This window comes from Pristis pectinata, chromosome 2 (genome assembly GCF_009764475.1).
Source record: "Pristis pectinata isolate sPriPec2 chromosome 2, sPriPec2.1.pri, whole genome shotgun sequence".
Classification (NCBI taxonomy): Eukaryota; Metazoa; Chordata; class Chondrichthyes; order Rhinopristiformes; family Pristidae; genus Pristis; species Pristis pectinata.
The window spans coordinates 45,022,078-45,038,949 of NC_067406.1; the positions used below are offsets into that span (position 1 = coordinate 45,022,078).

General features: G+C 37.3%; 1 protein-coding gene across 8 annotated transcripts in view; it reads right to left on the minus strand.

The window, feature by feature from the left end:
* Nucleotides 1–16,872, minus strand: part of LOC127581216 (protein FAM214B) — a 93,365-nt gene that overhangs the window by 17,957 nt on the left and 58,536 nt on the right. For 7 of the 8 annotated variants that reach the window (XM_052035394.1, XM_052035373.1, XM_052035403.1 and 4 more), the window contains 2 exons: nucleotides 13,534–13,764; nucleotides 2,508–3,541 (listed from right to left, as the gene is read on the minus strand). In XM_052035394.1, coding sequence (XP_051891354.1) covers nucleotides 2,508–3,536 — 1,029 coding nt within the window. In that variant the 5' untranslated portion in view covers nucleotides 3,537–3,541; nucleotides 13,534–13,764. Of the gene's footprint in view, nucleotides 1–2,507; nucleotides 3,542–4,337; nucleotides 4,635–13,533; nucleotides 13,765–16,872 lie in introns of those variants that run through there. The other variant, XM_052035363.1, reaches the window with a different exon arrangement.

Sequence of the window (16,872 nt, forward strand, 5' to 3'; positions counted from 1 at the left end):
AAGCTGTGGCATAGCAAATTGAACTAACATTCTAGATGTTCCATTGAAAATTTTTTGTTAATGTTTGGAGTCTCACCTGATGAGTTTTTATCCTGGAAAAGGGAATCCTATTTAATAGAATGCTGATTTGAAAACTTTAAATAACTTTCTGAATGGTATAGAAATACCATGAAAACATCAAATGTCCAACAATAAAAACACTCTCTGGTATACGTAAGTGGATGACCACATTGTCATTTGATTTGTTTCAGTAAGCATTCTGGTTCAAATATCATCAATTCTTTCAGTTGTATGCATGGAAAAATCACGACTGTTTGCATTCTTTGGTGATACCAGCTCATGTTACACCTTTTGAAATTTGTTTGCAAAACCCAAGTCGATCTGTGATACAGAAAACAATACTTGATTTGCTTTTGGTATTTAAAAAAAAATCTAAATGTGAAGTCTTGCTGAAACCATATTAGCCAGGTTTTTCATTACTCGTCACTAGTGAACCAGATGGATTTTAATGACAAACCAATTTCAAGATTGCTGTTAATGAGACTAGCTCTTTTCAAACAAAATACCATATTTATTTAATTACTTCAATTTAATTTCCCAAACTGCCATATAAGAATTCAAATTCATGTCCCTCAATCAAAGATCTAGAACTCTGGCTTCCAGTTCAGTAACTTGTCGCCAGAGTTCCACGTCTGTATCTGACAACTGAAGACCGTTTAGGCACAATGACAACACTAAAGTGCTTGATGAGTTAAGCCAAATGATGACTTCAAAGAACTGAGCTTTATCAGTCATTTGAAAACCCACCTCATGCCTAAGAATATTTCTACTGAAGGACAACATTACAGAGGTTCAACATACAACCAAGGACAAGGAGGGAGGCAGCCAAGGGGACTGAATGCAAGTATGTGCTAGAGGTGGTAATGCCACTGCAATCAATAATGCACATTCCTTCACAGGTGCATAACAGAGAAAAACAATGATCAAGCAGAGCACAGGTGGTGGTCTCTGGCTTGTCATGTCTGTGGGCTGGCTCATTTAAAGAGCTGTCCAATTTAATCTATGCTCCAATTTTTTTTAATAACCCTGTTCTTCATATCATCTTTTGAAATTTCCTTTAAAGTCTAGTTCCGTCACATTTCGGATCAAGTCTTAAACAAACCTCTGAAAGAAGTGCTTTTCATTTCCCTTCTAGTTATTTTGCAATTATTTAAAACGAGCAGCAAATATTTTGTTGGGACAGACTCCAATTTAACCTGGTTGGGACTAGTGTCCGAAAATATTGAATAATTAGGATTTTGTACTAAAAATAAAAGATGTGGGATGAGGGAACAGATAAGAGAAAACTATACATTGAAAAAGTGTCATGGCCATGAAGCAAAGTGGCAACTTGGACAATAAGCAGAGTGTTATGGAAGGGAACAGTGAATTTAATGGTGCATTAGTTTTAAAAAAAGTCAAAATAATAGTAAAAAGCTAAAATTAAAAGAACTTCATTTGAATGCAGACTTTCAACAAATCAGCAAATGTAACCAAAAGTAATAACATAATCACGTTATGGAGTGGGGTGTGGATGGGGGAATTCAGTCTTCATACAAGCTGAAGAAAATCTAATTAACAAATGCAGTTGAGAAGCTTATTGAATGCATTCAGGACAGGTTTTCTGAGCAATCTGTCAAGGAATAATTTTAAATCTCATCTTGTTTAATGAGACAGGATTAATTAGCGATCTCATTATGATCACTCTTATCTTGCAGATCCCTTAATACAATCAGCGTTTGGTCTGCAACTATTTACAATCTATATGAGTAACTTAGGGAGGAACAGGATGTAATGTTTCCAAATCTGCAGATAATATAAAGCTTAGAGGAATGTATGCTCTGAAGAGAACAAAATCAAGAAAGGAAGGCTGATAGATTAAATGACTGGGTAAATGATTGGAACATAAATTGCATTTATTGTGGGGAAAAGATTATTCATTTTGGTAGAATAGGAAAATATTTTTTTAATGAGAAACTTGTATATTACCCTTGCTGCAGTCATACTTGTTCAATTATTTTTTTTCTGGTTGGGTATCATTCATCAATTAACTTGAGTTCATTCCAGTTTTCCTGTAACTCAAGTGACTGCAGCCATGACAACTTAAAATTTCTATCAAGGACAATCTATGTGGATTTCAGTTTTAGACTTCTATGCTGCTTGGTTTTAGTAATATAATTTACTGATGCGGCCCATGTATCAAGTAGTTAGTGCTTTGACAAATCCAGGCAACTGACACCCACATCAAGAAAAGGTATTAACTAAAGAGAATCAAATGCCAAAATGTTAATTCTTCACTTGGTAATAATATATTGCCAAAACAGGAGAACCAAAATGGCAGGAACGTGGCTTTATTTAACAGGTTATCCTATAAGCAACTGCTGAGCATTAACTAGTGCACTTAAACAATAAACTCCATTGGAATATATAATAGCTTGCCAAATAATTAAATATTAATTAGTACAAACCTTGGATGCGTCTCTTGAAGATGGAAGTAAGTGATTCCAGAAAGGTGCTGCTTTAGCATCAGTACTTCTGCAAGAAACTGGGATGGAATTAGTTAACTGAATCCTACATTTCTTTGCAACAGATGGGGCTTCATCCCCTGAGCACATATCTTTCCCTAATGCATTTGTTGGTGATAGCAGCTTCCGTTTAGCTGTACATCTGACAGAGATTGTACTTGAGTGTCCTAAAGAGGAGGGCGTTTTCTCAGATGATAGCAGTCCAGTACTGGTAATAGGTTGAACCTCTTTCTCGGAGGTTGGTGTCGTCGGCACCAATTTATTTCTAGGTGAGCCCGTATCACCATCTTCTATCAAAATACTGTCCTGGGAGTCTTTATGTTCAATAACATGCAAACCACTGTGAGAAAAGTGTTGTGCAGAACCATGCACAATTGGTTCTTCATCATGGAAACTAACATCTTGCTGATCTGTATAGTCACCTATGTTTTTTTCAGAAAGATTATCATTATCAGTTCCACAATGAGATGCATTTAGACTTTCAGTCAACGTGGCAGAATTTTTGCAGTGCACATGGATTCTTTTCTGATTGAGTTCAAGTTCAAGATCTGGATGAAGTTCAGTTACACTTCTTTTAATACTCCGTTTGCAATTTCTCTGTTCCAAACTATTTGAAGAGTTAGAAAGGTGAGAAAATATTGAAAGTTGATACACTTTTTGAATTCTAACCTCGTTCTCACTATACCCTGCCAAAATTCCTCTTTCAGGGATGACATCGCTAGAGTCCAAGCGATAGTCGCTCATTGGTGTATCTTGGAAGCTCCCATCTGCATGGCTTGTAGCCTGCCGAGACAAGTTGTTAGACTGCTCTTTCTGAGAAGTCTCCAGATGCATGTGCCTCATGGACTGTTGTATCTTACACCACAGAAATTTTGAAATCCAAGGGCAGAAAAATATATGTATTTTGCAATGGTGTGAGTTATTCCTCATGAAGTTGAACCAATGGTGCTTTTTACAATTCCCCTCTGACATAGCATCTAAAAAAATGAAAAGAAAATTACATAGTGGCATTTAATTAGCAGATGCATTCATAATTAAAACACAAAATAGTAACATTATCTTAAGCAACACTAAAGCTCCCAGATTTCTAAAGATAAACATTTATGGTGGGGAATCTGCTCTCAGATCCGACAAGTTAGAGCAGGGGAGATTGAGGAAGTTGCACGAGGTTATTAAAACAAAAGGATTAAATAGATCCTCGATGGTTGGCATGGATATAGTGGGCCAAAGGGTCTGTGCTCTATGACTATGATTTTATACCTGCCATTGGTTTTGAGAGCCCATTCACTTAAATGGGGATTGTTGGGCTATCATGAAGAAGGTGACAAGTTTGGACAGAACTTGTGCCAGCCCACCAAGGAACCCCAGTACATTATTCAATGTCCTGCTGCAACTTAGGGCATGGCTGCTCAGTTCTGAGCCAATATGACTGGCCTTCCAAATCCAGGGAATGCAAGTTTAGGGAACATGAAATGTGAGTGTTGTCCTCTCTCATGAAGACCAAGGCAAGAGAGTGAAAACAGTCCAAGTGAAAATAACCCACAAGATCTCTCAATAGCTTGCCCACTTTGAAATAACATTTTTAAATTATTGTTATGGAGCTATATTTTTGATTTTCTTCAGATGGATGGCTGCCTCTAACTGCTTTGAGGCCCTTGATCATAATTTGAACTAAGAAATAAGATCATGACAGATTCTGTACCTCAAGTGCAGTTATATCCACACATCCCTCAATTCTCTTTTATAAAAATCTATTAATTTGAGTATACTCACAGTTAGACAACTCCAGCCAAGCATCTGCCCAATAAGGTAGAAAATCACCCAAGTACATGCAGTTGATAAAATAAATAATAGCAGGAAAACTCCAATCTGGTTAATTATCACCCAGTCAACTCTCAACTATCAACAAGTTGATGGAATGCTTTTGATGACAGCAAAATGATGGAATGTGTAAACAGCAGTGTTGTCCAGCAGAGCTTGCTCACTAATAACCTACTCACGAATGCTCGATTAGGATTTCACTCTAACAACTCACTCCACAGACTCCCACAGCTACCTTGACTATTTTTATTCCCACCCTGCTTCCTAAGGACTACTTAGTTTTTGTTGCATCTGTGCTGATGACACTATCTTCTGCACCAGTGTTTGCAATACGACTTCCTGTTTCCTCATTCATGGTTTCCTCTTCACCATAGTTGGCAGTGCTCTCAATTACATCTATGAATTCTCACCACCTCTCTACCCAACCAGAGCAAGCATATTTTTATGTTTTCCATGTCCTCACTTTCCAGTATGTTCGGTGAATCATCTCTGTAATTTCTGCTGCATTCAATGCGATGACACTATCTGACAGATCTTCCCCTCCTATTGCAGCATTCCAAAGGACTGTTCCCTCTGTGATGTTTTGTTTCACTCTTCTATCTCCACCAATAACCAGCTCCCTTCTCTCAGCATCTTCTCATGCAATGCCACGGATGCCACACCTGCCCTTTTATCCCCCTGTAGATGCCCAGAGATCAAACATTCTTTCCAGGTGAAGCAATGATTTACTTTTATTTCCTCCAATTTAGTATATTACAGTTGGTGCTGACAAAATGGTATCATCTACATCGTGCTCTAAATAGTGGTTATCTTTTGTGCAGTCCACCAGAGTGACCTGCATCGTCTAGTTACCTACAGTTATAATTTTCTCTCTCACAGTACTCTGATCTGTCTTTAACCTTCTGTACTGCTCCAACAAAGCTGAACATAAATTCAAGAAACAGCACTTTATCTTCCAACTTGCCACATCTCAGTTTTAAAATCTCAACATTAAATTCAAAAAACAGAAAATCAGATAATCCGCCAAGTCTTCTATTCACATTTCCAGCATTGTTTAATTTTCCCCTCTCCTTTCTAATGGTATTTGGGATTTCATTCACCTCCTCCTCCTTCCACCTTCTCTAGTTATAGCTTTTACCACCCTCTTTTAGCTTGCAGCATCAACAATTACATCATTCAATTCCTCCTGGTCTCTAAATTATTTCTGACATTTCCCAGTTCTGATGATAGGTCATTGATCTGAAACATTAAACTGCATTTCTCTTCCCATAAATTCTGAACATTTCCAGCATTTTACATTTTTATTTCAGATCTCAATTAATTCCAGTGGCTGAAAATAACCATCTTTGACATCAAGGCAACATTTGATTGAGCATGGCATCAAGGACCTCAATAGAAATCAAGGGAAAACTCTTCTGTGATTGCAATTCATAGTTCACACAAAGAAAGATGGTTGTTGGATGTCAATCATCCCAGCACCAAATCAAAACTGCAGGAGTTCCTCCATGCAGTGTTTGAGAGCCAACCATCTTCAGATGCTTCATTAAAAGATCTTAAATGGGGGATGTTTGATAATAGCACAATGTTAGATTCCATTCATAGCCTCTCATAGCCTGCATACAAAATGGTCATTTCCAAAGTGAAATAAACCCGCAATGATTGACAAAAATGTAAATCGTAGTTTATCACTCCGTGTATAGCAGCACAAACACACTGGTTTTCGATTAATTTTTATAAATATATATATTTAGTCATAATTCCCAGTGATTACCAGTATGATATTATTCCCTTGAGACTCAAAGTTATGTTGCTCTTACAAACAGTACTAAATCAATTTTTTAAAATGCAATTTACAGAAAAAATTACTTTCAGAATACAATTTAAACTTTGCTCTCTGCTATGTCTGTGCTAATGTTGATGATGACATTCCAGAAATAGATCTTATGCAGTGACTCACACAAGATATTTGCTAATTGCATCCTTTGTACAAGCTAAATTCCCGGTACTGGGTATTAGTTTCAAAATATTTCAAAATTTCCCCATAAATTATGTACTTTTTCCCCATTGCATTAAAAAGGGGAAAAAGTAATTGCCACACCATGACCTGAATAATAGCATTTCTTTTAACAAGCCAAAATGAACATTAAACAGCTGAACAATTATCTTTGCAGTTTTTGTTTTAAGAGGCATTTAGACAGTCACATGAACAGGCAAGGAATTGAGGAATTTAGACTATATGCAGGCAGATGTGCAGTTTAAATTGGCACAATGATTGGCACAGACATCGTGGGCCGAAGGGCCTGTTCTAGTGCTGGACTGTTTTATGTTCTTCAAAGGGCGAGGTAGAGTTACATGCAAAAACCAAGCAAACATTTGCTGTGACTTCAAATTTGCAAACCATACACAAAATGTTAGAAAATGCAATGTAAGCATAAGAAACTTTCCATTAATCCTTTTTCTGATAAAAGTCACTGTTGCCTGTACTAATCACATATATTCCTTATCCAGTGAAACAGGATTCTGCCCATTTTGGTTAAATGTCATATAATTAGTGATTATATTATTTACTTAACACATACATAATCAGTGAAATTCTATACCAATGCTGGTCAATTAGTCATTACCATCCCTGGTCAATTTCTCATTACAATTGAACTAAACCAGACAATTCATCTCAGTCCTGTGGCAATGACAAGATCCTTCTAACAATACTAGGTTAAAACTGCCAGTAACAGAAAAAAAAAATCAAATAATTAGCACAGAACAAGGAAAAGACTACTCGACTGCTCTCAGGAAATATGCAGATGTTTAAGACAGAAACTTTTCAGAACCAGTCCACAGTATTCCAACATTACAGAGAAACCTAGATCACTTGCTTCCCTACGATTCAACTTGTTTGATGCTTTAAGAAGAAAATACAAGGGACATTACAATTTAGTGCATCATAAATATCCATTTAATTTGTTCTGAAATTTCTGATCCCAAACGTAATAATTTTATTTAGTTAATGGGGAAGCAGTTTGGAAGACAATTAAAATGGTCGAAAGTACAAAAATAGCTCACAATTTCAAAGAAAAAGCAGAAGACTAACTGCACTCTGAATTGACCATTATAACATGTTAAGGGAGAGATGAAAGATTCAAGAGGCCCAAAATAGCAACAGTATGTCAAAAATGCACCACATCATGCAACCAGAATTTAGGAAGAGCACCAATTTGGACATCAATCACTCAGCAATGCTGCTACATTAAGCTAAAGTACTGTTGAATCCCTTTTTGTTTTTTTCCCCGTTATTAGCTGGAAACCGAACACAGAAATGGTGATTCTGATCTCTACCCAAAAAGTACAGGAAATCTCACATGCTGAAAAGGGGGAAAAGTTTCATTTGTATTTTTAAACTTTAAGGGTTAAATTGTTCAGAGTCTACACAAGTAGGAAGTGAATCAATAAAATAAACTGCATCCATTGATGAATAAATTAATCAAATCAACCAAGAGAAATGTCTCCAAAAACCAATAAACAGAAAATTGACAGTATATCCTCCTTTATTAGCAGCGCTACCCAGCAACTTGTAACTTGAGAGCAAGTGAAGTTGAAAACAAGTTTAGTCTTCTTTGGCCTCTCACCAATTCAGAAAAAGCTTGGCCTGCTTTTATTTTCTCCATGTGGAACTGATAATGCAAAAGGATTCGGGATTAAAAGATAACTGCAGTACTTTTGCACAATTTGACAGTGTCCAGTTATTCAACAATGCCACATTTAGATTCAAATTGGTACTGGAATTTGTTTCCAGCTGACTAATAACTTCTATTTCTGGAGCTCCATGGCAAAGGCTATGATTAAGTGCCTTTTAAGGGTCCTTGTCTAAATTGGAGAGAACAACAGACACGAAAGGAAAGCTAAATGGTAAAATTTAAATGCCTCACCAGCAAAACACAACACCAGATCTTAACCAATGAACTGAAACCCTTGAAATGTTTAAAGTAAATTAATTTACAATAACATTCAGATAAAGTTTCCTACCATCCCCCACTCCACTAAAAGTTCTAAAAATAATGCAGTTCAACAGCTTGCATTTACATAGCACTTTCAAATGTCCCAAGGTATTTCAGTTTAGGAGAAAAAAGGCTCAAAGCAGCTTTGGAAGAATGACTGAAAAGCACTAAACAAAAATACATTTGAACATAATATTTGGGAAAGAATTAGGACAGGTGAAATGACTAAGGGATGAATTTCCAAAATGTGTACAGTTTAACCAGCTGAAGACTTGGTCATAAATACAATGGCTGGCGAAGAGCGAGAGTCGAGGATAAGGAAGGTATGGGTTGATTCTTGGACTAGAGTAGATTACAGAAAAAATACATTAAAATGTAGAAAACCAATACTCAGGAAATGAACAGCTAGTCCACTGAGCATATTACACACCGTCTTGGTTGACAGGGTATCATGATTCTCAGACACTTTCTACCCCAGTGTATGGGTGTTAAGCTAAGGGAGAAAAAGTTGTAAACAAGAACTTACACGTTCAGTGCCACGCAAGATAGAAAGCTACTATGGTTAAAAGATATAGTGGGCATTTATTTTGGAAATTTAAATGTCATGTGTTGTGGACCATTAGCTGGCAAAGAAAGCATAGTTAAAAAAAGTGTGGAGACTACAAAGTCATGATAGCGTGGTGGGGTAGAATTATTGAACAGAACAGTGGAGGATAGACCCCTTGGCCACGATGCCTGTGCCAACCATGATGCCTGTGCCAACCATGATGCCAAATTAAACTAATCCCATCTGCCTGCACATTATCCATATCACTCCATTCCCTGCATGTTAATGTGCTTGTCTAAATGCTCTTAAACACCACAATTGTATCTGCTTCCACCATCCCCGCTGGCAGCATATTCCAGGCATCTACCACTCAGTGTAAAAAGAAACTTGCCTTTCACAGTTCCCTTTAAACTTTCCCCTTCCCGCCTTAAATCTGTGCCTATTAGTATTTGTCATTTCCACCTTGGGAGAAAGACTACCCTTTCTATGCCTCTCCTAATTTTTGTAAACTTCTATCAGTTCTCCCCTCAGCCTGCAATGCTCCAGAAAAAAAAACAATCCATGTTTGTCCAACCTCTCCTCATAGCTGTTACTCTCTACTCCAGGCAATGTGCTGGTGAACCTCTTCTTCACCCTTTCCAAAGCCTCCACATCCTTCCTGTAACATGGCAACCAGAACAATACTCCGAATGTTGCCTAACCAAAGTTTTGTACAGCTGCAAAATGACTTCCCAACTGTTATACTCAACACCTCGACAAATGAAGGCATCTTCTTCATGCTGTACACCTTCTTCACAACCCTATCCACATGCCATGCCACTTTCAGGCAGCTATGAACTTGCACCCCAAGATCCCTCTGTACACCAATGCTCCCAAGGATCCTGCCATTTACTGTATGCTTTCCCCTAACATCTGACCTCCCAAAGTGCGATACCTCACACTTCTCTGGATTAAACGCCACCTGCCATTTCTCTGGCTATACATGTAACTGATCTAAATCTTGCTGTATCCTTTGACAACCTTCTTCACTATCCACAACTCAACCATTTTTCATGTTATCTACAAATTTACTAATTAGCCTATCTACATTTTCATTCAGATCATTTATATATGTATCACAGACAGAGATCTCAGCACTGATCCCTGCAGACCACCATTGGTCACAGACCTCCAGTCCAAGAAACACCTCTGTCTTCTATAGCAAAGCTAATTTTGAATCAGATCTACCAAGTCTATGTGGATCCCATGTGTCGTAATCTTCTGGATCAGCCTACCATCAGGGACCTTGTCAAAAACCTTACTCAAGTCCATGTAGATGACATCCACTGCCCTATCCTCAATCATCTTTGTCACCTCCTCAAAAAACTCAATCAATTTCATAGGGCATGACATGCACCACACAAAGTTGATTATCCCAAATAAGCCTATGCTTTTCAAAATGCAACTAAATTCTATCCCTAAGAATCCTCTCAAATAGCTTCCTTACCACTATTGTAAGGCTCACCAGCCTATAATTTGCCGGATTATCCCTATTACCCTTCTTAAAAGGGACAACATTGGCTACTCTCCAGCCTCTGGGATCTCATGTGTGGTTAGAGAGGATACAAAGATCTCTGTCAAGGTCCTAATGTCCTCTCTTGCTTCTCTCAATAACCTGGGAGAGATCCCCTCAGAGCCCGGGGACTTATCCATCTTAAATGTTCTTCAAGAGACCCAGCACCACTTCCTTCTTGATATCAACATGCCCTTGAATATTAGCATATCCCACACTGATCTCACTATCCTCCATGTCCTTCTCCCTGGTGACTACCAATGCAAAGTACTCATTTAGTACCTCACCCACTTCCTTTGGCTCTTGGAATGAATTCTTTCCTTTGTCCTTCAGTGGTCCTACTCTCTCCCTAGCTACCCTCTTGTTTTTAATGTATGTATAAAATGCCTTGGGATTTTCCTTTATCCTACTCGCCAAGGAAAGTGATGCAAGCAGTTTGTCTGCTAAGCAGCATTTAGAATTTGAAACTTAGCTTAGGGCCAGGATTTTAGAAGATCGCTAAAATAGGTTAATGTTCTGCAAATAAATACAGTTAAATAAATAATTAATACATTGTGGAAACGGACAATGTAATCAAACTCATGTTCACCATTTGCACAAATGGATTAATTCCTACCAGAATAAACTTGTTTGAAAGCTGAAAAAAAATATGACGTGTTTTTAACTTAATCTCTCATTACTCCCCAGAATTTACAGGATATAAAGTAGCCCTTCATCCATTCTAGCTTTTAAACTGGAACTATTCAATTGTCCCCAATTTCACAGCTGTTTTTGTCTGATGATTTCTGATGGAAGATCATTGACCCAAAACATTACCTTTGTCTCTCTCTCTCTCTCTCTCTCCACAGATGCTGCCTGACCTGCTGAGTTTTTTCACCATTTTCTGTTCTATTTTGGATTTCAAACATCTACAGAATTTTGTTTTGGATTGCATTTATTTTTGTACTTGTTACACACACACACACACACACACACACACACACACACACACACACACACACACACACGTAAAGTAAAATTATACTTTTTCCAATATTGGCCATTACAACATGGAACACCATCACTGAAAGGCTGGTGGGATGCTGGACAAGTAGAAGACGTATCTGTGGGTGAGCATTTTGGGGATAGTGACCTTAACTCTGTAAGATTCAAGGTTATTAAGGAAAGTGATAAGTGTAGTCTGGAAATTAAGGTTCTGAATTGGGTGAAGATCAATTTCAGTACCACATGACAGGACCTGGCATAAATAGACTGGGAGCAGCTAATTGCAGATAAAGCTACATCCAACAAGTGGGAGTCTTTTAAAAGCTAAATAGTGAAGTTCGGGGCTAATGAGTTCTTGAATAGTGAAAGGTAAAGAAGACAAGTCTAAGGAACCTTGGATGTCAAAGGATAATGATTTGATAAAGAACAGAAAAGGAAGCATATGGAAGGCATAGAGTATGGAAAACAAGGAGGGCCCTTCAGCAATATAGAATGTGTGTGGGGGGGGGGGAATACTTAAAAAAATTAGGAGGGTAAATAAGGGCCATGAAATATCATTGGCAAAGAGCAAAGCAAGGAATATTCCTAGGCATTATCTAAGTATGTTAAAAGGAAGAGGGTAACTTGGGGAAAAGTAGGGCCTCTTAGGGACCAAAGGGGTAATATGTACGTAGAATCAGAGCATATGGGTGACAAGTCCATAGATCCTTAAAGGTGGCAGCAAGGTATACAAAGTGGTGAAGGCAGCATACAGGATACTGGCTTTCATGAGCCAGGGCATCAGCACGGAGGTCATGGCACAACCTGGTAAAACATTAATAAACCATAGGGTTTATTGTATATTTTGTGTATTGTGTGTATTTTTAGTTGCCACACTACAGGAAGGATGAGACTGCACTGGAGAAGTTGCAGAGGAGGTTTACCATGATGTTGCCTGGGATGGAATGTTTCAGTTATGAGGAGAATGGATAGGCTGGGTTTGTTTTCCTTGTAGTAGAGGAGGCTGAAGGGGACCCAACAGGAGGTATACAAAATTATGAGAAGCATAGGTAGGATGGATAATGAGAAACTTTTCCCTATTACAAAGATGTCCAAAACTAGAAGACATCGGTTTTAGATGAGGAGTAAGAGGGTTAGAGGAGAGCTGAGGAAAAGATTTTTTACCCAGAGGGAGACTGCTCAAGGTCGTGGAAACAGGTATTCTGACAACATTTAAAAGGTATCTGGGCAAGAACTTCAATTGCAAAGGCATAGAAAGCTACAGACCAAATACTGGGAACTAAGATTAGTAGAGATGGGTACTTCATGATCCTTGTGAACATGGTGGGCCAAAGAGCCTGTTTCTGTGCTACATGACTGACTCTAGGACACTATAGAGAGAAAAACAAAGTGAATATTTCAGTTCAATGATCCTTCATCAAAATTGGGAATAGTTAGAACTAAGAGGTTTAAGGTGCTGAAAAAGACAGAGGTAAAGGAGTTAGATGAGTGACAGAGAGAATAAGAGGCGTATGAAACAGAGGAAAAGTCAAGCAGAAATCCTGGAGGGATATCCACTCCTTGAAGATATGGACATCCCTGGAAAAGTCATGGAAGTGAAATAAACAATCCAAGAAACAAAATATTACAGATGTTGAAAATCTGAAATAAAACAGAAATGCTTAGCATGTGAGCCAATATCCTTGAAGAGAGAAGCAGACTTGATATTTCGGGTTAATGACCTTTCATCTGAATTGGAAAAGAGATAATCATCTTTCACTTGATCTTTCTGACCTCTCCCCTTTCTCTGAACCTTAAAAATTCTTTCCTCAGTTCTGATGAAATGTCACTAAGTTGACACATTAACCATTTCTCCACAGATGCTGCTTGATTTTAGTATTTTCAACTTTATTTCAAATTTCCAGCATTTTTAGAATTAAGTTTCATGATTTCATCATTATTCAGGCCAAGTAAATACTGTTAATCACCTGGAAGACATTGTGCAAACCATCAAGGTAATTCATAAAGAGAGTTACACTTTTTAATGACACATAAAAAGAGTCAATAGCTCAGTTGACTGGTTAAACTTACCGTTCCAGTATTCTGATGATTGCCTTGTCTGAGGATAAGCTGTGTCACACGACTTTCTCGGTACAATAATTCCCAAATAGTTTTAGTGTTGGTGTCAGCTATTTTGGCAAATCCATTTTCACTACTGTAGATACTAACTTGTTGCAGAGTAACTTCCAGCATCACTGGAGCATGCAATTTGCTGAAATAGGTGTGACTTTTTCTTCACTGAAATCTCAGGACCCTGGAATACTGTAGAAAAAATAATTTTATTGGTATTGGTATTGGTTTATTATTGTCACTTGTACCGAGGTACAGTGAAAAGCTTGTCTTACAAACCTATCGTACAGGTCAATTCATTACACAGTGCAGTTACATCGAGTTAGTACAGAGTGCATTGACGTAGTACAGGTAAAAACAATAACAGTACAGAGTAAAGTGTCACAGCTACAGAGAAAGTGCAGTGCAATAAGGTGTGAGGTCACAACAAGGTAGATCGTGAGGTCATAGTCTATCTCATTGTATAAGGGAACCATTTCAGTTTATTTCAGTTTTATTATATTTACAGTTTAATATGCAAGGTTCATTGAATTACTATTTCAGATTGTGAAAGCATATTTACATTTGAGGAGTTAAAAAAAAGTTATCATGTGGCAAAGAGATTTTGAAGCAATCCCACTAAAACATTTGTCCTTGACTTCAAAGGCTCAACTTACATATACAAGGTACTAGTTTTCTGCAGGAGAACCAATAATCTGGGGTGAATTCTATTGATGGCAGAAAACTTTCATTCAGCTTGAGTATACAATGTCATACCAATATTTCAAATGATCATGTTTCCTAAAAGGTCCACATGACAAGGCGAATGAATTAAAACATGCTTTCATTTCTGATACAGCATCATGCCATCCAAAAGAGATGAAAGTCTCCTCACTATGGCATTTATAATCCATCTAAATTTGATATAGTGGTCTCAAGATGGCTTATAACTTGCAATATATACACAGGACAAAGCATAATCTATGACTAGATGGTCAGCCACCCTCAAGTGCCATAAAAGTGATCAGTAATTATAAATGGAAAGGTTATAATTAGTTGGGGCAAAGGTCTTTGCAGAGTATTTTAAAGAAACACATTGGAAGCTTGCTTTAATTGAGTGCTGTTCACATTATTCTGATATATCTCAAATACTTTATCATTTTATGATTTGTCAATGATGAAGAAATAACAGTCATTTTGTTCACTGCACAAACATACAAATAACTGCAACAAAAGAATGTGTTTCAGTTGGGCAAGTAAAGATAGCAAGAGAACTTTGAGTAGATCAAATGATGCAAATAATCTTCAACATTCACCAAAACAAACAGGACCTCTGGTGACTTTCTTATCCGAAGAGCAATTTGCTATAATACGACAATAAATGCAACAGTACAGAGAGGGCACCTGCATCATACGCTCATTAAAGATACAACATTTCACCTCGGAATGTTTATTACATTGCCCATTCGTAATAAGCTGAAAAATGTAGAACGCACTAAAGTGATAAAATCAAATTTTGTCAAAAGCACACACATTTAAAGAACACAATTTTTCTGTATTGCTAGTCTGGAAATTTACTACATTAATAAAACCAAAATAACCACAGTCTTAATAATGCTGAATTTAACAGGTTTTCCTTTCCTTCCCTGAAGAAGGGTCCTGACCTGAAACGTTGACCACCTGCTTTTCTCCACGGATGCTGCCTGGCCTGCTGACTTCCTCCAGCATAATCGTGTTTTTCAATTGACATTGAGATGTACTTAATATTCAAATTTAATATTCAAATTTATTTTTAAGTTGGATCTTAGATATTCATTTTAGATTTGCATAGCTTTACTTTGGTCCTTAGAATACCCTTACTGAAGTGATGTGGAAAAGGTACATGCAATTATGATAAGCCCTAAAAATCAACTTCAAAATCTTCAAGACTGCACTAACAAGTCATCTTGTTTTATCAGAGGGGAATTTAATGTGATAGAGGATGATGTCATTCTGATGAAGGATCTTTGGCTTGAAACATTAACTCTGTTTCTCTTTCCACAGATGCTGCCTGGCCTGCTGAGTGCTTCCAGTGTTTTTGGTTTCTATTTCAGGTTTAATCTACTGATTTTCACATAATTAAAATGGCTTTGCTAATCCCCAAGTCCTAGCCCATAACCATTTGTTTATCTTAAATCATATGAAAAAAAAATGCAGGTGCTGGAAGTCAGAAGTAAAATGGAAAATATTGGAAACACTCAGTAGGTCAGGCAGCATCTGTTCACTGTATACACAAACTGACTAAAGCCAGCACACGAATACAATAAATGGTCAATGCATTCATCAGGAGAAGGATACAATTTAAATATTATAAAGACGTGAAGCTTCAGTTGTCTAAAAGCCTTGGGAAGACCCCAACATAAAAAATGAATTCAGTTTTGCACAAGAGACTGCAGTTGAGGCATGTAGCACTGGTTTAAGGAGGAATATTCACAAGAACTTAACAGTTTAAGCGCTGGTTTAATTATTTACCTAATTTTGGTTATATTCCAGTGAGTTTAGATTATCTAAATGAGCGCTTTAATTTTAAACAGAATTATGCCAATTCAAAAATAAATCAGAAAGTACTAAATCATATGAAAGGCAGTGAAAATTGTTGCTCCCCCAAAGATTTTAAATGCTGGATCAATTGAGTGTTAAGATTAAAATACATTAAGTAAAAGAATCATGGAACGAAGTCAAGGCCATCTAAATGAATTGGTGGATGAGCTTCAGGGGCCAAATAGCTTCCTCCTCTCATGAGGGAGTTAACTGAAGCTTTGGAAAACAGCCATCAGATTAATCCCTAGCTATTAGATAACACAAATTTTGAAAAGTATCTGGTTGAGCTAGGTTTTCGGCTTGAAAGAAGGTATAGGAGACACAAAATGTGTAAGATAATAAAAAGTTAGAAAAACTCAATCTGGATAATTATGTGAAATCACACAAATGAAACAAATGGTTATAGTTTAAAACTAGAAAAGACAAATGTAAGATAAGTTCTTCACAGGTGACCAGCACTTGGAATGCATGCAAAATGGCCATCATAAGCAAGGATTTTGGAAATATTTAAGAATCAAATGCAGCAACAGAAAAGATCCATCAAACTGGATGGATGAAAAACTTTCATTATTCTTGTAATCATGATCAAGGAATCATGAAGAAGGAACATCAGCAAATGAAAGAAAAAGAAGAAAACAAAAGTACTTCCAGTTACATTAATACCGCTCATCACCTTACAGCATCCAAGATTGTGTATAGTCAATTAAATAGAGTCACTACGGCAAAATAGGAAATATAACA